Source organism: Cibotium barometz, chromosome 14 (assembly GCF_041138505.1).
Source record: "Cibotium barometz isolate CiBa-2024 chromosome 14, ASM4113850v1, whole genome shotgun sequence".
NCBI lineage: Eukaryota > Viridiplantae > Streptophyta > Polypodiopsida > Cyatheales > Cibotiaceae > Cibotium > Cibotium barometz.
The window spans coordinates 2004708-2025481 of NC_141059.1; the positions used below are offsets into that span (position 1 = coordinate 2004708).

General features: G+C 51.5%; 2 protein-coding genes across 9 annotated transcripts in view; one reads left to right on the forward strand and one right to left on the reverse strand.

Moving 5' to 3' along the window:
- Positions 1-20774, reverse strand: part of LOC147631547 (uncharacterized) — a 136854-nt gene that overhangs the window by 34587 nt on the left and 81493 nt on the right. For all 8 annotated transcript variants that reach the window (XR_015267311.1, XM_086808062.1, XM_086808063.1 and 5 more), the window contains exons 5-6: positions 20238-20334; positions 20008-20141 (exon numbers count right to left, since the gene is read on the reverse strand). Coding sequence is in view for 7 of the 8 variants with exons in the window: in XM_086808062.1 (XP_086664188.1) it covers positions 20008-20141; positions 20238-20334 (231 nt within the window). In the remaining variant the exon portion in view is untranslated. The remainder of the gene's footprint in view (positions 1-20007; positions 20142-20237; positions 20335-20774) is intronic.
- On the forward strand, positions 1915-4814 carry LOC147631548 (uncharacterized). Its single transcript, XM_086808060.1, has 2 exons — positions 1915-2741; positions 2862-4814. The coding sequence occupies exons 1-2, from the start codon at positions 2173-2175 to the stop codon at positions 4426-4428; spliced, it is 2136 nt and encodes a 711-aa protein (XP_086664186.1). The 5' UTR covers positions 1915-2172; the 3' UTR covers positions 4429-4814.

Sequence of the window (20774 nt, forward strand, 5' to 3'; positions counted from 1 at the left end):
GCCGGATTTTGTGCCTCACACAATATAGATTCACAGCCTTCGGGGCGATCCCGTTTTACAGAGAGTGGATCATTCTGGCCTTCCAGGCCAATGTTTCATTTGCAAGCAGATGGGTCATCCGGCCAAAGCTTGCCCTCGGCGTCAAACTAGGAGACCCCGGTGGTTCCCCCTCTTACTTCCCGCTCAAATCCTCATCAGGGGGCCGAGGGAGGAGCAAGTTCCCAGGCCGCGGAGCACCAGGTTCTGACCATGGATGACCCATCAGCCGAAGAGTGGTGGACGGTTGGCCCCTGCCCGGGTCGCCAGCGGCGGCTGAGCACCAGAGCTGAGGGTCGCCATTGTGTGCGCCAGGCTGGCAACGTGCAAGAGGATCCGATTTTGTCTCAGAGAACCATTTTGAGCACTTATCACAGCACCCGCCCCAGACGGCAGGCCCCCTCCGGTCACCACAGAGAGCCCACCCCCCGACGTGGCGGCCGATTCCTCGTCTCACGACTTCTCCTATGGCCCACAGTGCCTAGTGCGACAGGTTGACCCCACCCTCTCTTCGTCGAGCCTTCCCCAACAACCTTCCTCTCCAATGGATACCTCTCAGCAACGTCCCTCTCCAACCTCTCCGCCCCACGCGCTTCATCTCCACCATCGCCTCCGACTCTACCCGCACTCACTCCGTTTGCCCCTTCCTCTTCCTATGTGCCTAATATCCCCCCCCCCCCCCCCCCCCGCCTCACCTCCCTCTCAAGAGCATTCTCGTCGGCCCCTTGCAGCCCCCAATCCAAAAAGGAGACAACCGGCAAGTTCCGTTCATCACCTAGCAAAAGAAGAACACCACGCAAGATGCTTGAAGAAGTTGGATAATTGTTGGCAACTTTGCAAGGCCAAGTACAAATAGTAACACAGTGGTAGCACATGCAAGTAAAGTTGATAAACGTACCGCGATGGTTGAAACCCAACAAAAAACAAAAGTTTGTGCCCAAGGAAGACCACAAACAATAGGATACCAGCAACACGTCAGAGACAGTTTGGGATCCACACAGGTAGATGTCAACCAAGAGGGAAGCTCCCGCCCCTCCTTGCTCGCCCTACCTGCACACCTGCGCCCCCCCCCTACCTGCCTGCTCGCCCCCTCGCGCCCCCTTCATTCCTCGCGCCCCCCCTTGCCCCCCCCCCCCCCCCCCCCCCCCCCCCGCCTGCCCTCGCTACTGCGCCCCCCTCCCTCGCTGTACTGCCCGCCGCCCCACCTCTCTTTCGCGCCCCCCCCTTCTTTTCGCGCCCACCTCCCCTCTGCAGTGCCCCGACCCCCCTTCCGCCAGCTCTTTCACCCCCCCACCCCTCTTGCGCGCAGCTCCTGCCCCCCCCCCCCCCCCCCCCCCCTAGGGCTACTCCTTCGCCGCCTCGCCCCCCCTCCCTTTCCTTGCTGATTTCTGCCCCCAAGGGGGTTTTTCCTTTTTCCTCCGGCCTTCGTCTTCCGCCTCTCTGTGTGCAGCTCGGTTCTTGCAGGATCTCCGCTTTCGCCTCGCCTTCGCCATAGCTTCAGACTCTGATGGAGGCTCCTCCCGCCCCGCCTCAGAGGGACTCCCCCGCAGCCCCCTCGCCCGCCCCTAAGGACACCCCATCAGGCTCTCTCTTTCGCCAGAAGAGGAAGCGAGCCTCACCGCAGAGGTGGAACCAGAGTCACACGGGGACGTGGGGACGGGCCGTAGGGACGCGGGACGCGGGGACGCGGAGACGGGGACGGCCGGGGACGCGTGGGACGTGCGGGGGACGCCGTGCAACACGGGGACGCCTGCAGGCGTCCCGGGGACGCGTTCCCGAAACGCGGGACGGGCAGGGGACGTGGTGAGGGGACGTCTCCAACGGCCAGAAACGGGCAGAAAACGGCCAGAAACGGGCAGAAACGGGCGGAAACGGGCAGAATTCCAGCTATAAAAAAAGGCACAGTCTCTATTGCACCCACACTCGTTTCTCAAGCCTCATTGCTCAAGCTTCCAAATCCATCTCTCTCCAAGTTGTGCCAAGTTGTGCCAAGTTCCAACTTCCAAGCCATCTCTCTCTCTCTCTCTCTCTCTCTCCAACTTCCAAGCCATCTCTCTCTCTCTCTCTCTCTCTCTCTCTCTCTCTCTCTCTCTCTCTTGCACCCTTCTTCCCTCTCTCTCACACTATTCATCATTCATGGCATCTCAAGGTGAAGGCGCCGCCGCCACATCTTCCGTTGCGGGCTCTTCACGAAGGAGGCCGGCGGTGCACACATGGTCATGGTGGGATGAGGTCCACTACGCTAGTCGTGGAGTGGGCGGTGGTTCAAGGGCATGGAATTGCAAGCTTTGTTCCTACAAGAGAAGTGGCGGCGCCAACAAAGTGCGAGCTCACTTTTTGCACGAGGCCGGTCATCAAGTGCAATTTTGCGCACGTGTTACTCCTGAGAAGCGAGCGGAGCTTCTTGAGAAGCTCAAGGTTTATGAGGTGGCCGAGGCGGCAAAGAGAGGGCGACATGTTGCCGTTGATCCTCATGATGTGGTGAGAGCACGAGAGCAACCGACGCGAATGGAGGTGGAGAGGAACCCAAATCTTGCTTCAAGCTCTCAACCATTCAAGTCCACTCCATCCACATCGGGTGCCTCCATTCCCATCCGCCGTCAATCCACTCTTAACGAGAATTGGAACCCAAAATTGAAGGATGAGGTGGATAGGTCGGTGGCTAGGTTCTTCTACCACGACCACATTGCGTTTCAAGCGGCACGGTGAGAGTCGAGACTCAATTCTCTTCACTCTTTTTTTTTTTTAATGTCTCATGCTTCAAAGCATTTGTCATATTGCCAAAAAAAGCTAACATGCTACATGGTTTTCCTTACTTGAAATAGGTCTCCTTACTTCCGTGAGATGGCCACAAAGATCGGGGAATATGGCCCCTCTTATGTGCCACCTTCATCGGAAAAGATTCGCACCACTTTGCTTGATAGGGAGAAGTTGGCCGTTGAGCAGGCGGCGGCGGATACAAAGGCAACATGGGAGACTAACGGAGTCTCTCTCATTGTAGACGGATGGAGTGACACGCGCAAGCGCTCCATCCATGGAGTGGTGGCCTACTCAAGGGGCAAAGTGTACTTCATCGAGTCACATGATGCGAGTGGCACTGGGAAGGCCGTGGATGTGCTTGCCGCGGAATGGGCGTCCACGATCGAGGTCATTGGGCCGGAGCTTGTGGTCGGCATGGTGGCGGATGGAGAGGCGTCAAATAGGGCAGCCGGGAGCATTATTGAGTCAATGTATCCATCCATCACAGTTTCTTTTTGCATGGCCCATTGTCTCAACAACCTCCTCAAAGACATAGGTGCCTTGCCATGGATTGCACCCACCATTGAGGAGGCTAACCAGCTTGTATCCTTTGTCCTCAACCACCAAAGGCTGCGACATGAGTTCTCTAAAAGGAGCACTCTTTCCCTCCTCAAGTATTCTGAGACAAGGTTTGCATACAACTTCCTCATGCTAGGCCGCTTGTCTACATGTGGCGGAGCCCTAAGAGGGCTTTTCCTTAGTGATGAATTTTCAGCCATGCCGCAGTCAAAATCGGCAACAGGGAGAACATGCCGAGATCGCGCCGATGATGCCGCTTGGTGGGAGAAGGTGAAGACACTTGATGCCTTGGTCAAGCCTATTGTTCACCTTCTACGAGTCATTGACGGCCGTGAACCATGTATCGGCAAGGTCTATGAGGCCATGGATCGCATGATCGAGTCACTCCAGCAGCTTGTGCCAGACAGGGCCGAGTTTGAGGAGATCCACTCATTATGTGAGTCCAGGTGGAACTCCTACTACTCCCCTCTTCATGCGGCTGCCTTTGTGGTTGATCCAGAGTTCCAGGGCAGAAAGCAAGAGGCCGACAAGGAAGTAAGCAGGGGATGGCGGATCATTTTGGAGCGCTTAGAGCCCGACCCTACCATCAGGCGGAAGATCAGAGACCAGCTATCTCAGTACAGGACGCGGCAGGGATCTTTTGGATGTTTAGATGCACAGCTTGACCGCCTCAAGATTGGGTCTCCTCTTTGGTGGGAGGATTACGGATCAGATGGGCCGGAGTTGCAGCGCTTGGCTATTCGCATCCTTAGCCAGGCTGTGAGCTCTAGTTGCTTGGAGCAACTTTGGAGCGTTTACAGTCACATTGCCTCTAAGAAGAGGAACCGCCTTGAAGTGCAAAGGGCAAGTGATTTGGTTTTTGTGAGCGCTAACTTGCGCATGCTATGTGCGACAGCAACAGGGAAGGCGGATCCCTTCACCGAATGGGAGATGGCACAGCAGGATCCTGCAGCTCAGGAGCATCTTGAGGAGGTAGAGGAGGAGCCACAGCCTGAGGGGGAGGAGGAGGCGTCAAATGGCATCGACGACTTCGACTTCCAAGCCTCCCGTCAAGCTAGCACTTCAGGAGCTTGAGGCTTGACTCTTGAGCCTTGAGCCATCTCACCTTTTTTGTGCCCACTGCCAATGGCCATGATCTATTGTGATCTATCTAGTATCCCTATTTTGTACCCACTCTTTTTTGTAACCCTCACTGCCCATGAGGCATGTACTTATCTCTTTGTATCTATCAGACTATCAATCACATAATCAGTGTGCCATCGATGTTTTATTAGCGCATTTTGCTCAAAATGACTCTTGTTTTTTTGTCTATTCGGTGTAAAATTTTGTTCAAAGTGTGTCTCTATATGTATGTCATGCATACAACTCCTAAATTGCTTTTAAAAAAGAGGTTTTTTTTTGCCGTTCCCGACCCCGTCCCCGGGACGGCACTTCCCCGTCCCCGTCCCCGTCCCCATGTGACTCTGGGTGGAACGCCTCCAGGCTCATTCCACCATCTGCCGTATAGTCGGCACTCGCCCCAGCGGAGGGGAGATCCGGGATCTTCTCCAGGCCCGCCTTCTTGCAAATGTGGGCAAGATCCAAGACGTATAGCTACTGGGCCGTGGACATTACCAGATCGAGTTCGAGACCACCCAGAGCGTGGCCAAGGTACTAGCCATGAGTCCCCTTGCCATCAGGGTGCTCGGGCTTTCTTCAGACCTTGGCAGCATGGCTTTGACCCAGCAGCGGCCGAGCAGGGAGAGCGCCTTTTCCATGTTACAGTTTGCTTCCCTGGACTCCGCCGGGAGTATCTTCCTCTCCTCTCTAGGCTAGGAGCATTGGTGGGCTCGGTACTAGAGACTGGCCCCACAGCAGCTTCAGTGGTGGCCAGAGCAGCTGGGCTACCTTCGGTCAGAGTTTTGGTGTCTGACATCTCCTCCCTTCCTAAGGTTATTCAGCTACCTAGGATAGGCGGGGGATGGATTGATCAGAGAGTGGAGTTCTCGGGGCTCCCGAACCAGTGCTTCATTTGCAGGCAGGTCGGTCATCTGGCCAAGGCCTGCCCTCGCAGGAGACCCCGACCCTCACCACAGCAGCAGGCCCCTGATGGCCCGCCCACAGATGCGGCTCGACAGGAAGCCTCCGGGACACCTGCTCAGGCCACAGAGACCTCGGAGTGGCAGCCTGGACAGGGGCGCCGTCGAGGGAGACAGCCACAGCAGCACGCCCAGAGACCGCTGCAGCAGCAGCCACAGTCTCAACATCACTGGGTTCCCGTGAGGAACAACTTTGCTCCCCTCCAAGAGGAGACCCCTGCGACGACTGAGGACCAGGAGATGCCAGCACCCCCTCCTTCACCCCCCCCACCCCCGTCCCCCCCCACCGCCTCGCTTCCACCTTCGCCTCCTCCCGTCCCCGCTCCGATTTCGGCAGCGGCTCCCTCTCCACCCCCCTCGCCCCCCCCCTCCTCCCCCCCCCCCCGCCCGCCTCACCTCCCCGGGAGGCCCTGGCAGTCCCCTGGCGTTCACCTGCAGTCCGGAGGGCGCTGAGCACCGACCTTGCTCGAGCATCACAGAGGAGACTTGCCATGCCGATTCGGGCTTCTCGGATATCATCTATCCGCAGTCGGCTGAGTCGCCTCGGCACTAGACAGCGCTCAGAGGCTTTTGATTACGCCTTCACACGGCTTTTTGGAGCAGAGGGCCCCCATGAGCCAGCACCCATCAGAGTTCATGTAGTGATTCCTCCGGCCCGCGGGGAGGAGGCACTTGATTCAGCGGTGGCCTTCTCGTTCCCTCTGTGTGGCCCATGCGACCGGGAGTGGACTCTAGAGCTCGCTCTTAGCACTTTGAAGACTCAGGCAGTTGAGTTTTCTCATCATGTGAGCGATCTGGAGGTGACAGATGTGATAGACCGACTATGGGAGTTGGCCCATTTTTTCTTGGATCCCGAGAGTGTGGATGCCTCAGGGATTCGTCATTTGGTCGTTCGCATAGTGGCAGACTTAGCACGCGACCCTGGATATGTATGTATACACGAGGTTGCTCTGTCTGAGCGGGAGGCAGTCGCCATGGGACACAGCCACTGGCGCCTGATCCGTGATTCTTGCAGTACACCGGGTGGGCAGATTCGCAGCCGCTCGGATGGGGACTATTCTCCATCCAAGCCGCTTGCGAAGGCCCGCCGTACGGCTGAGACAGCATCCACCTCAGCAAGTCATCCATGAGGATCATCTCATGGAATGTACAGGGCCTTGGCGGAGCACATTATATACGCTATCGTGGTTGCTTGAGACATGAGCTTCAGAGATGCCTGGTTGGTGGCAGCATTGATATTTTGATGATGCAGGAGCACCACTTGGGTGAGAGCAAGATCCGGAGATATCGTTCGGTGATGCCTGGTAGATGGGACACCTTTTGGTCTGCAGGGTTTGGTCCTTTGGGTGGACAGGGAGGAGTATGCATGGTCATTGCAGATGTATGGCGGCAGGCCATTGTGGATCGAGGGATCATTGTGCCTGGTAGAGCACAATATGTCATTCTGAGGATGCATGATGAGCTAGTGGGCGTGCTCAACGTCTATGCGCCCAACCATGCTAGTGCCAGAGCAGAGTTCTGGACCCAGGTTACGGATGCATTGCCAGAGGCCGCACATTGGTGCGTCGGGGGTGACTTCAACATGCTTGAGGACCCAGCTGATAGGGTGGGAGGCAGTCATGTTACAGTGCACGGCACGGAGCTTGCAGCTTGGGAGCGATTTTGCATGTCACTAAGGATCACTGATGCATGGCAGCATGGGGATTCTTCTGCTCTCAGGACAGTCTTAGTTTCTCTCGGTCGGATCGCCGGCAGGGAAGGACTAATCTATCACGGATTGATCGCTTTTATGTGGGCGACTGGTTAGCGGAGCGAGGGGGCTCCGTTGGCATTCTCGCTGGCACCTCATTTTCAGATCATGCGCCAGTTATTTTGACGCTTGAGGAGAGGACACGGGAGCCCAGCTTACAGTTGAGGATCCCAGAGAGGGTACTTACAGATCCTAGTCTCGCAGAGGACATTGAGAGGATCTGGCATGATAGTCAGCGCTCTGACCAGGATGCAGCAGGCCAGTGTGCCCAGGGACTCATGGAGCTTAGCTCTTTTCTGCACGCTGCAGCTTTGACACGGCTGGGAGAGATTCGCGAGCGGAAGCAGCGGCTGAGACGCAGCCTTGCTTCGCTTCAGCACCTTCAGGAGCAGCAGCCTGCATGTGAGTGGGTGGCGTCCCAGCTGAGCCAGGCACGCCAGGAGGTTAGAGAGGTAGAGGAGCAGAGACATGAGTTTTACTATCGTCGCCAGGCCTCTCAGTGGACGCAGCTTGGAGATAGAGTGACTGGGGAGTTTTTTGAGATTACTGAACCCCGCCATGCTCGAGCAGGAGTCCATCAGCTTGGAAGGCCGGACAGGTCTGTAGCTACTGAGCCCGGGGAGATCAGAGCCATTGCCACTGGGTTCTATAGAGACCTGCTTTCAGCGGAGCCAGCCATTGAGGCTCGGGATGCTTGCAGACAGACGGTGTGGGCCCAGGTGCAAAGGAGGGTCACAGATCGTATGCATACAGTCCTTGGTGCGCCTCTTTCAGAGGTTGAGCTTGCTGAGGCTTTGAGGGTCCTGCCGCACCATAGTTGCCCAGGGGAGGACGGGCTGACGCCTACCTTTTTTATGCGCTATTGGGACCTTTTGGGGCCAGGCCTCCGCAGGGGCTTTCAGTATGTTTTGGACACTGGGGTGATGCCACAGAGCTTTTCAGAGGGCTTGATCTTTCTCATCCCCAAGGGGGAGGGAGTATCAGATGATATTCGGCATTGGAGACCTATTACGATCCTCAATACTATCTACAAGGTCTTAGCAAAGGCCTTGAGTTTGAGGATCCAGCCCTTCCTGGGGGAGTTGATTCATGCTACCCAGACAGGATTCGTCAAGGAGCGTAGTATCCTTGACAACATTTTCACCTTCTGGGAGGCGACGGCCCGAGCTAGATTTCTTGGTGACGACTTGGTCGTGATGCTTCTCGATTTTGAGAAGGCATACGATAGAGTCGATTGGGGTTTGTTAGAGGGCACTATGCTTCGCCTCGGCTTTGAGCCAGGTTGGATTAGAGGGGTGGCGGCTCTGTATTTCAAAGCTCGCAGCCAGGTGTTGATTGCAGGAGGACGGGGGCCGAGTTTTGAGCTGACCAGATCAGTCCGTCAGGGGTGTCCCCTCGCCCCTTTTCTTTCTCTTCTTTGCGGAGGCTATGAGCATGTATTTGACGGCAGAGGAGGTTGGCTTGAGAGGACTCCAGCTCCCAGTTCGGGGGGAGGACCTGCTCAATGCTGAGTTTGCAGACGACACGGGCTTATTTTTGCATGGCCAAGAGGCCAATCTTCTTCGGGCAGAACAGTCGCTCCAGGTTTTTAGTGCAGCTTCAGGAGCATTGATCAATTGGCGCAAGACAGTGGCCTTTTGGATCAGTAGCGCTCCCACTCCGGCATGGAGCCCGGACCCCGCCTTTAGATGGATTCCTCCTGGCACAGCAGTGCGGTATTTGGGATGCCAGATTGGACTAGACTTGTCACCTGAGCAGCAGATTGCCCCGCTTCTTCTGAGCATTCAGAACAAGCTTTTGTATTGGAGTACAGCTCAACTATCCTTGGCCGGGAGGGTGGTGGTGGTAAATCAGGTGCTGTTAGCGACCATGTGGTACATTACGTCTTGCTGGATCTTCTCGAGCTCTTGCATCAACCAGGTACAGAGGCTGATCAGGAACTTTCTTTGGTCTGGGTGGGACGGTCAGCCAGCTCGGGCAAAGGTTGCATGGGCAGTTATTACACTTCCGCTGGCTCAGGGAGGCTTGGGCATTATAGATCCAGTCGATCAGAGTAGAGCCTTATTGGGGAAGCTTATTGTTCGGGGGCTGCTTCCAGGCGCTGAGCCTTGGAAAGAGCTTCTCTTGCAGCGGCTGCAAGCTCGGGCTCCCCCAGCAGGGGGCACTTGGGCACCAGAGATTCGATGGTAAGAGTTTCTCTTATGAATAGAGCACTGGAGTATATCCAAGGTATAAGAGATACCCCTAGTCATAGTGTGCAATCCAAAATGGAGCTCTGGTGGATTGGATGTGACTAGGTATTGGTAGAAAACCATCAAACACTGAAATGGTTTTTTTCTCATTCTCAAATTCCTAGCATTATTGAATCTCAAAATGCAGGTGAATGTCTCAATGTTGATGGTGTTGGAAGTTTTACAATTAAATGGCATATGAGTGCAGACTTAAAGGCATTAAAGTCAATGTTTAGTATAAGTGGTGGTGCTAACACTAAACATCCTTGCCTTTATTTTATGGCAAGTATGGGGACAAATGAGTGGTGTAGCACAAGGGCTATTGGAAGGCCACCCACAAGGAGTATGGTAGATTTATCAAAATTCAAAATCGAGATGAGGAGGACAAGCCTCAGTAGAGGATGGGAGGACAGATTTGCTTTGAGCATCCTGAGAGCTTGGGAGCTGCTGAGACCGGGGCTCTCTCAACAACCTCCTTCTTGTGTTGAGGAGCGGGCCAGACAGCCGTTCATCTGGAGCCCAGCGGTTCGCACAGAGCAGGGTCATATGCTGGGTTCTCGGCCTCCTCTAGCCTGGGGACCTTTGGAGGCAGGCCCAGCACGTAGCTTTGGAGACTGGCAAGCCTTCTGCAGTCTACCAGAGGAGATCCAGGTGGAGAGGCTGAGTAACTTCAGAGGGGGGTTGATTATGAGGGATGACATTCAGGAGGCACTCACAGAGGAGTGGTTCACGCCTATCGAGCTAGTGGCCCCACGGTGGATGGGAGCCTTTACACAGTTGGAGATCCTGATTGCTGTCAGAGATTGCACTGAGGATGGCAGATGCCTCTACTATGAGATTCAGGATGAGGGCAGACTTCAGAGAGTGGAGGTGGAGTCGCCTTTGGTTGCAGAGTGCACCTTTCAGAGGATACGGGTAGTGGCCGCCACTTCTCGGAAGTGGCATATTGACCCAGACCCTGCAAATGTGCTCCCGGATCGGCGCATATGGGCATATGCAGCGTGCCCCTTGGCCCGGCTACAGTGGGACCCTGGTGAGTACGAGTGGCACGATCCTTATGCATCCCTTGAGGCCACAGAGATTACCTTTTTTCAATATACTGTTCGGTTGGGACGGTATATTTTGACGGCGAGGAGGATGGTCTCTCCAGCTGCAGCGGGGCACTGGCGGCTACAGGGACTCTCACAAGAGTTTCTGGAGGATTTTTGGACCCGGCTCTGGGCTAGTCGACAGGCCCGCAGGATCTCGACTTTCCAGTGACTCGTCGCCCACAGGGGCTCAGCAGTTGGCACCTGGCTTGTCTACAGCGGTCTTCCGACGGCCTGCGTCCAATGTGGCCACCCTATGGAGACACAGAGACATTGCCTTTGGGACTGCCCTCAGGCGCAGGTGATTTGGCTGCGGATGCTGCGTATTCTGGCCCCCCTCTCTCCAGAGGGTACGTATACGTGGGGTGCCGCTGCTTGGTCGACTTCGTTAGGGCCTGCTCTATGGGCTATGAGACGGAGCAGGACAGCCAGGCCATCAGATTCATTAGGGGCCAGCCTCGCCTTGTTCCTTCACCGGATTTCTCGTCCGCCAGCTGGACACAGGAGAGGGATCTACGATGGGAGATCCTCAACAGCATCACCATCTGGTTCACCTGGAAGGCCCGGTGTTTCAGGGCCTTTGAGGGGAGACTGGAGCCACCAGCAGAGACTGTTCGGGGGATCTGGCAAGAGTTGATCCACACCTTGCGGGGACAGTACAACCGCATTCGGGGCGACTCGGATGAGGCGATCTTGCGGCGCCAGGCCTTTCACACCACCTGGCGTAGCGGCCCCTTCTATACCCTTCACGCAGGGTCCCCCCGCTGGCACTACAGGCCACCTGTTTGGCTTTTCCCCCCTCCTACTGTATGATATAGCCATTCAGTTCTTTGTACTGATACTTGTACTTTTCAGCACCTAGGGAGAGTCTCCCTGGCTGCCTTGCTGTTTTCTTTGCTGCTCTGTTTTTTCTTGTGAGCAGGAGAGGATCTTTTGTAGCCCTACGGGCGGTTTTTTATAACTATAAAAGGATCTTTTCTCGGAAAAAAAAAAAAAAAAGATGTCAACCAAGAGATGCAAACGTCAAAATCTGCAAACCCAACTCCAATTTCAAAACCAGTAGCCAAGGTCTAGCAGTTTTCGAGGGAGATGGAAACACACCAACGGTTCAGGTGTACCTCTCTCAATTCAAAATGAAGGAGATGAGTTCAAGTGTTAGAGAAGTTCCCATACGGCAATTCCCATTGGCGATAGAGCCAATAAATTTGAGCCTTCAATGCTTGAGCATATGGACAGCCGTAGCCACAGCCTCTCCCCAAAGTGGATGAGGAAGGTCTTGATGCTGCAACATCGTCCTCGCCATCTCCACCACAATCCACTTCTTTCGCTCAGCTACTCCATTCTCTGAAGGCGACCCTGTATTGGCCAGCTTCCGCTTGATGCACAAAACCGCACAAAAGCATTAGAAGAGAACTCCCCTCCTTTATCAGCCCGAACAATCTTCACCTGAAATCCAGACTCCTTTTACACCAAAGCATGCCAATCCTTGAACCGTGCAAAGGCTTGGTCCTTACGTGGTAGAAAATACGCCCATGTGAACCTACTACAATCATCCACAATCAACATGAAATACAAAGCTCCTCCCAAGGATGGGGTTTGCAGAGGCCCACACAAGTCAGTGTGAACCAGCTCCAGTGGTTTCGAAGCCCGTCAGTAGACTGCTTCGGAAAAGACTCCCTATGTTGCTTCCCACGAATGCACGAACTACAATGTCCCTCCCTGCTGCCGACATCTTGCAAGCCATCCACCATCTGGTCCCAGAAAGCCCGGCGCAGCGTGTCCACATTCAAGTGGCCAAAACGGAAATGCCACAAATCACTCGAGTACTTGTAAGAGAAGAGAGTGCTAAGAGTTTGTAAATCCCATTCTCCACTCCGCCTTCCCAAACAACCTGGTCTGTTGCTTTGTCCCGGATAGCAACTGAATGCTCATCAAACTCCACCTACATGCCAACCTTGCAAACCTCATGCACTAACAAAGATTAAAACCAAGAGATGGAACAAAAAGAACTGGGGAGGAATGCTTCCCTCCTTTGCCATTGGGGACGATCTCCAACATGCCCTCACTGTGAATCGGGATAGTGGATTCGTCACCAATAAAGATGTGACCGGTTTGCCTCCGAAGGTCTTGTAACAACTCTTGGGAAGGAGTCATGTGCCTAGAAGCACCACTGTCAAGAATCCACTCCTGAGTATCCCCAACGGTGAGACCAATTATCTCCCTGCTTGAAGAAGATAAAGCTCCAGTGTCCCTAATCTCCAAGTGCACAAAAGCTGGAGTCTTCGCGATTGCTTCTAAGGAATCTGCATCTTTCTCGGTGCTCCGCTGAGGACATTTCCTCCAATAATGACCCTTCTGGCCACAATGGTTACAGGTCTGCTCGACCTTCAAAGCATCACGCTTTGAGTTGGGCTTCTTCTCAGAAGACTTCGACTGTGAAGACTTCCCTTTGCCCTTGTTCTTGTTGTTGTTGCAGCCTTTCGACCGCTGGCTAGTCAAAGCCTCAGAACCTCCGCCCTGTGGAGGGTTCAGAAACCGCTCTTCCTAGTCCAAAACCATCGGCACAAGGTCCTTCCAAGTAATGGTACTGAGCCTCCCACTGGTGATTAGAGAAGAATAGAAAGCTGAGTACTGAGCTGATAGATGAGACCGCAAGGTGATGGCCATGTCCTCTCATGATATCTCCTTCCCAACCTGAAGAACCTCCTACCGAAGAGCCTGGAGTTTGTTGATGTGCTCACGCATCGTCGAAGACTTTGCAAGATTCATCACTCGCATCTGCACTTCCAAGGAAATTCTCTTCATGGGCGATACCTGATTGTACAAAGAGGCCAAGTGTTGCCAAATCCCTCGAGCCAGTGTCATGTGTTTGATATGATTGATCACTTGGGGTGTGCAATTAAGGAAGATGAAAAAATGCACACGAGCATTGACACGATCCCACAACTGTGCTTGGGCCTCCCGCTCTTTCTTACTTGATAGTGAAAGCTCCTCCTCCTCCAACTCTGGCCTTGGAACTCCAACCACGATAAAATCAACCAAATCATAAAACTCAAAGACAGACTCCATTATTACCTTCCAGATGCCATAGTTGTTCCCGTCGAACTGTCAGTCCACCAGGAACGTCGGGAGGGTGGGGATCTTCACATGTTTCTCCGCCATCTCAAGCAAATCTGCCATCTCGGGGGTTCACGTGGTCTTGTGAGGGGAGGGTGGGTGGGAAAAAAATTGAAGAAGAGGCTGCACTTGCCAGCAATGATGCCTGCCTTTCACCCGCTTCTCCATGTCCCATACAGCCCGAAAATTCTCCAATCAGCACCAAAAACAGCAACCCTAAAAGCTCTCTCTGTCTCCAAAGATTCAGGCCACCTGGGGCTCTCATAACAAGTCGGAATGTGTAGCGGAAAAGAGACAGAAATGAGAGAGCAAGAATAGCAAGAGAGGAGAGAAGGTGTCAAACTCTACTATATACACTAGTATATCCCCGGTACAAGTGAGTGGGGGGGCAAGGCCCACAATAAATATGGGCTGGGGCAGCCAGTCGGGCAGTGAATAACAAGCCGAAAGCCCTACAAATAGCCCACGACTGGAAAAAGTCCAGTCGGCCAGAAAAACATCAAGACGGCCAGCAACATAGCAAGTCGGCCAGAAAAATATCAAGTCGGCCATAAAAAATAATGGGCCCCACCTGAGTACCCAGTCCTACAGGCCGCCAGGGAAAAATCAGCACCCTACAGCTAGAAAAAAACTAGGGAAATGGGCAATGGGGAAAAATGGAGAAAACCTCAACCAGGCGGGCACACCCACATCACTGGCCCTCACTCCTTAAGAGTGTAATATGGTACAGACAGGAGATGACTGCTAACACGTCTCCCTCCTCGTAAACTTGGAGTTGCACTTTTGCTTCATCCTTGGTCCCATCCAGGTCTCCGTCGAGTGCAATGCCTAAGATGACTCTGCTTGAGGCTTACTTTGGCAAAAAACCAGATGTCTCCCATTTCCTATGTTCACATTCCAAAGAAGCAGAGAGGGAAGCTTGACTCAAAGTCCCAGAAGCTTATTGTTGTGGGATATAACTCTCTTTCCAATGGCTACAGGTTATATGACTCGGAGCGGAATGAGGTTGTTGTCAATAGAGATGTTGTCTTTGATGAGCATGTTCCAGCTTCCACTGTTGAGGAGCCGCTACTTCTTGGAGAGCCAGATGTGTATGAGGATGAGTCCCAAGCTATTGTTCCAGCTAGCCAGCCTCAATCAATTGTAGAGGTTGAGCCAGAGTTGGAGATATGCCACAGCAGCAGCAAGAGGCTCCACGTTCTGTTCGGGTACCAAAGTGAATGTTGGATACCATTCGAGAGTCTAGTGAAACAGAGTATCCCTCTGAGTGGACCACAAAGAATGGACCTCGAAGATCGCATAGGGTTCGTGACAAATGTCAACCAAAGGAGCATTTACAGGTAAATTATGCCTTGATGTCTCTTAGCATTCGGGACAAGGGCCTGCTGCAATTAAAGAAGCTCTTTCCCAAGAGACTTGGAGGAAAGCCATGCAAGTGGAACTACAAGCCATAAAGAAGAATGGGACTTAGGAGTTGGTTCTGAGGCCGTCAAAACGGTCAGTCATTGGTGTCAAGTAGGTTTACAAAAACCAAGTATAAGTCAGCGGCCAGGCGTCGAACGACTATGAGGACACTTTTGCACCGACAACTAGGATGGCCACGATTCGGACAATTCTTGCCCTTGGCGTTCCTGAATGGTGACTTGCAGGCCTTTTGGGATTGGAGTTTTGGCAGACCCAGAGGGGGTTCTTTGTTTCTCAGCAACGATATGTTCATGAGTTGATGGAGGTCTTTGGGATGGAGAACTTCAAACCTATTTCATCTCCGATGGACCCGAATGCCAAACTTATTGTACATGATCCTTGTGAGCAGGTGATGCCTCCTTGTATCGGAAGCTTGTCGGCTCATTGATTTGTTTCCTGAACACCAGATTGGACTTGAGTTTTCCAGTGGGGTTGTTGGGCTCATTTATGCAAACACCTTTGAAGACTCATTGGGATGCAGCAAGATTGTGGATCTTGCGGTATCTACAGGGTACTAAGGATCTTGGACTCTTTTATGACACTAGAGGGGGATCGAAGGACCGAGTCAGACTTCGAGGTTGGAGTAACTCTGATTGGGGAGGAGATCCAACCACGAGGAGATGTACTTCAGGATACGACTTTACCCTTGGCTCAGGAGCGATTTCTTGGAGCAGCAAGAAGTGGCCAACTGTTGCCTTGTCTTCCATTGGGGCAGAGTATCGGGCTACTTGTGGTGCTGCTTGCGAGGTTTTTTGTTCAACGGGGGACAATGCGGCGGACATATGCTCCATCAGCACTCCAGCTCACTGGGGTGGGTTTCACATCCAGGAGTTGAGAGGAGGTGTTAGCAGTCATCTCCTGTTTCTACCATATTACACTCTAGGGAGTGAGGGCCACTGATGTGGGTGTGCCCGCCCGGTTGAGGTTTTCTCCATTTTTCCCCATTGTCCATTTTCCCAGTTTTTTTCCAGTCGTGGGGGTGCTGATTTTTCCGTGTCGGCCTGTAGGATTGGCTGCACAGGTGGGACCCAATACTTTTGCTGGCCAACTTGATATTTTTCTGGCCGACTTGCTATGTTGCTGGCCAACTTGATGTTTTGCTGGCCGACTGGGCTTTTTCCAGTCGTGGGATATTTGTGGGTCTGTCAGCCTGTTATTCACTGGCCGACTGGCTGCCCCAGCCCATATTTATTGTGGGCCTTGACCCCGCACTCACTTGTACCGGATATACAAGTAGCGCTCGACACCATCTCTGCTCTCTTGCTATTCTGCAGTTTTCTGCTCTCTCATTTCTGTCTCTTCCACTGCACATTCTGACAAGAAGCACATGGACATCTTACTAGCAGCCACCTGAAGGGCAAGTTTGGAGGCCGGATATGGGCAGATCGGAGCAGTTTTGGCAGCCCAGGAGTGCCCAGGGCATGCGCGACATGTATTGGATACAATATGAACACATTTAATGACACTTTTTATGATATTTTGGGACCTGAAAAGGGCTGGCCGACCGGTATACTACTCGCCACCAAATCCCTATATAAAGGGAGGTCAAGTGTCATGATTCAGCGTTCACCAATTGGACAGCCATCCTCAGTTTTGGATCAAGAAAAGGTGGCCCGGAGACAACAGATTACAACACATGGAGCAGCCGGCTTAGTCATGAACATGCATAGAAGTTAACGCACAGCATTTAAGTATCCAAATCTACTCCAGATCTTAAAAACTATTGGATATACATCATGTTTGGAAATATACAGTAGGAGTAGGTTAGGTAGAGATTCTCTCTTTTATTGTTATCCTCATTGTACCCACATGAGCCCATCATGTATCTGTATCTTGTATTCACATGTTATCAAGGCATAGAAATCTGGTTTTATTTTCTTTTCTTTTTAGTTTCCATGATTCAGTATTCTCATGGATTCATTATACTACTTTACAATTGGGTCTTTTGAGGACGTTAATATTACTTCAATTTTTTTCTTTCTTTCTTTCTCTAGTTCTGTGTCACCATTGCACATGGTGATTAGCGTTAACCTTTCTAGCTTAGTGTTAATCATCATTACACTTCTGCATGGTATTCATGTTACAACCTAATACCAAATGAGTCGGATGAAAGAGACCTCCAAGCTATCTGTTATCATACTCTGGATGTCCAAACAGCAAAGATTGACATCTACAAGAGTCCAACAACCAAAAAAATTTGCACAGCCTTACATATCCTGCTGCAGTGGGCAGACGATTCTACCCAAGGCCTCGTCATACAGGTTGGGGGTAGCTTCAGACCAGTTTTGGGCAGCCTACACATAAGCACACAAGCCTCGCGGGAGCCTTTTAAACCTAGTATGGATGCATTAACTGACTTCTATCACAATTTTTTGGGCTTACAACCCAAGTTAGATGCACCTGTAGTAGCTATTTTCCCCGCCCGTAGGCACATGGTGTAGCCCGTGGAAGGCTGTTTTTTAACTTGGTGGCCAAAACACCAACAGGTGGCCGGCAGGGATTGAACTCAGGACCTGCCCCGTGCTAGTTCCAAACCCACACCGCTGGGCTACACACCCATTGGCAAAGGACTAGATGACTTGCTTTAGTAAGTTTTACCAGAAACCTAGTCCCTTCGTTCCTCATCATCATCATCAACCCTCAGTCCTCTTCTCAGCAAAACGTAGCCACCAGGTGGCTTGTGAGCAGCCCAGACTGCCGGATCTGGACGGAAATGCAAGGCTTACCTGACGTTGGTATTACAGCAAGGATTAGACAACCGGTTCATCCAAAAAATAATAATCCTCTGGAAGGAATTGTTCAAGTGTTGGCCATTGACACTTGATGCTCAATTTGTGTTCGGAGAACACAATTGACATGGAGAGATCATCAGACAATTAACATTTTGAAGACAAGCAATTCCCAGAGGAGGAGCCCCTGCTTCAAAATCTTTAAGAAAGCAGAACACACAGCCACAGAATAAAGACGTTGGCAAGTTGAACGTCAATGTAGACAAGATGATGTTAGAAACCAATGCTCCACCCTCATCATGATGTGATAATCTGGCGCCTTTTATGAGTAGTAGTAATGTTGGGCACCCCACATCCCAGTTTGGACTATGGACAGGTCATATGTGATCAAGATAGACGTGACCGCTTGGTAGTAATGTTTGGACTGGACTATGGACAGGGTCATATGTGATCAAGATAGTAGTGACAGCTTGGTATAGATTTGGTTAGTCACCAGATGGGTAGCGTATATAGTTGGACAAGTACTACACATCTGAGACATGTTCAGTACTAGAGGGGACGACCCTGGGTGTCCTGCTCATTGCAAGGTCATATGTGATCAAGATAGTAGTGACAGCTTGGTATAGATTTGGTTAGTCACCAGATGGGTAGCATATATAGTTGGACAAGTACTACACATCTGAGACATGTTCAGTACTAGAGGGGATGACCCCACCTTTGTCCTGCTCATTGCAAGGTCCATTTGGGGGCCCAGACATTCTCAGAAGGTGTCAAAAGATTCTCCATCACAGTAGGTGGTTTATGAGAAATATAGTTGTTATAGAAGCTTTTGAAATTCTGTTCTACTCACTCTTCATTAGATCTTCAAGGATAGAGGTAACACCTCTTCCCATTTGCTATTTTGCAAGAGTACTTCCAACTCATAGAAGCGCTTTTAAAAATGTCACGACTCACACAAGCGATCAACATTCTTGCCCGGATCACCTCTAAAAAACTGGTATCTGTGTTATTTTGATGAGTATTGGAAGACCATCTCCCACCAAGCTCCACGTGCCCCCAAGCAAGCACACCAAAATGTGACCACGAGAGCACCAAAATGAGACAGCAAAAGAAAAAGCATATGCCATGATAATCTGGGTGGAAAAAATAGCTGATAAAATCTACTCTGGTGATGACTACAATGCTACTTGCAACCCGAACAACCTGAAGAGACCCTCTGGTCAAAAGCACTTATAGAGCTTCTTTTGCTTGTTTGCTTTTCTATAAGCTTTGACAATCCACCTTTCCACAACACCCTCTCTCTTCAATCTGCTCCCTTCAAATCCTCGACTTACTTGAGTTTCTAAAAAATGTCTAAGTCCCCATGGCCTTGGTAAAATCCTTTTAAAAAACTTTGAAACAACTCTTGAAAAGAAATCCGGCCAACCTACATCCCTGCAGGCGAAGTGTTAACTGCCACGGCTCCGTGTCCCTTTTGTCCAGTGGGACCCCAAAACACTTGAAAGCAAGCCCCTGACTCTAAACTGCCATTTGCCTACGTCACAATTGTCTGGCAGCCCTACAATGCAAGGCCCCCAATCAACCTGTTCAAAACCCCTTCCTTCTGTTGATTTACTGGCTTATAATTCTTCTGATCTTCTTAACGACGACCTCTCAGCAATTCAACGAGTGTCGTCATCTTCAATCCATGATAAGCAATATTGGCCCTTTGTTGGAAAGCAAGGTGAGATTGGTGCCACAAGAAAAAGCTAGACAAGTAAATTCTATTTTTAAAAAAAGTAGAAAACAACAATCCACGTATTTTACAATACAATACCCCATTTCATAAGTTGATGAAAAGCTCAAAAAGCAATCTCATCACAGATTAAATTTGATTCCTCAGAAAAAAAAGTTGCTATTATCATAAGGACTATAACAATGATACATACAAGACCCACTGTTCCAGTGCCAGCATCCTACAGGCTAAGACTCTAACAACACCAAGAACATCAAACAACCTTGTGACTCAATGACTTGGACTCCATGCGTCAGCCCCAAGCTACAAACGACATGTCCCTCATACATCACATCTGATTGAGGAATATAAGAAGCTTCAACATGCTATGTATGAAAAAAATATATATAAAAATAACTGGCATGTTATCATTTATGTCAGCGTGCTTTGAGAAGTATGGAGTTAGAAAACTTGAATTTTACCTCAAAGATAAAGACTTCACTGGGATAGGAACATCGTCCCTCTGAAGCAAATTTGCAACTCTATTGATAAGTTTCATAAAAAAAGAGTCTGCATTTTCTACTGATCCAGCAATCAAGCTGATTATTGTAAAACCCTGCATACAAGAAGATACGTAGATGTAGAAAAAAATATCAATGAAACAGCAGAGATCCTCTGTAACGAAGTCTTTGTTAAGTTGTGGTATACATACTTGCTCGCTAAACCTTTTTTTGAAAACTTCTTGGAACAGTATCATCAAGGTCTCCAACGCATGGGCTACTCTGATAAAATTTCCGTCATCCAAGTACCTGATATATAATTGAAACAAGATATCATTAAGATCATATAGATATCATACCCACATGAGTTTTGTCCAAGGTACCGAACGAGCTGGAGCTCCCCCTTGCGCACACTGGTCGCCCCCCCTCCCTGTGTGTTTCTGCACCAACCCCCCGTCTCCTCCTCGCACTCCTCTGCCCTCCGCCTGGCCTTCGCACCCCCAGCATCCGCCTCTACCCTGCCTTCATTTGCACCGCCGCCCTGCTTTCCTCTACCTGCCACCCTCCTCCCTCCTGAGTCCTCCCACTTCCTCCCTCTGGTGAGACACAGCCCCAGCACCCTACCCCTGACAACAAGGATGGGGATAGGTGGCAAACAATTCGGGGGAGGCAGCGCAGACGCCTATCCAAAGCAGTGTGCCGTCACCAGGTGAGAGAGCCCTAAGGGGTCCAGGCGGAAACGGTCATGT

Excerpts from the sequence above, each read along its gene's own strand:
- LOC147631548 (XM_086808060.1), top strand. The coding sequence starts at position 2,173 with ATGGCATCTCAAGGTGAAGGCGCCGCCGCCACATCTTCCGTTGCGGGC. Across the intron at positions 2,742-2,861 it reads ATTGCGTTTCAAGCGGCACG|GTCTCCTTACTTCCGTGAGA; the intron begins GTGAGAGTCGAG and ends TACTTGAAATAG.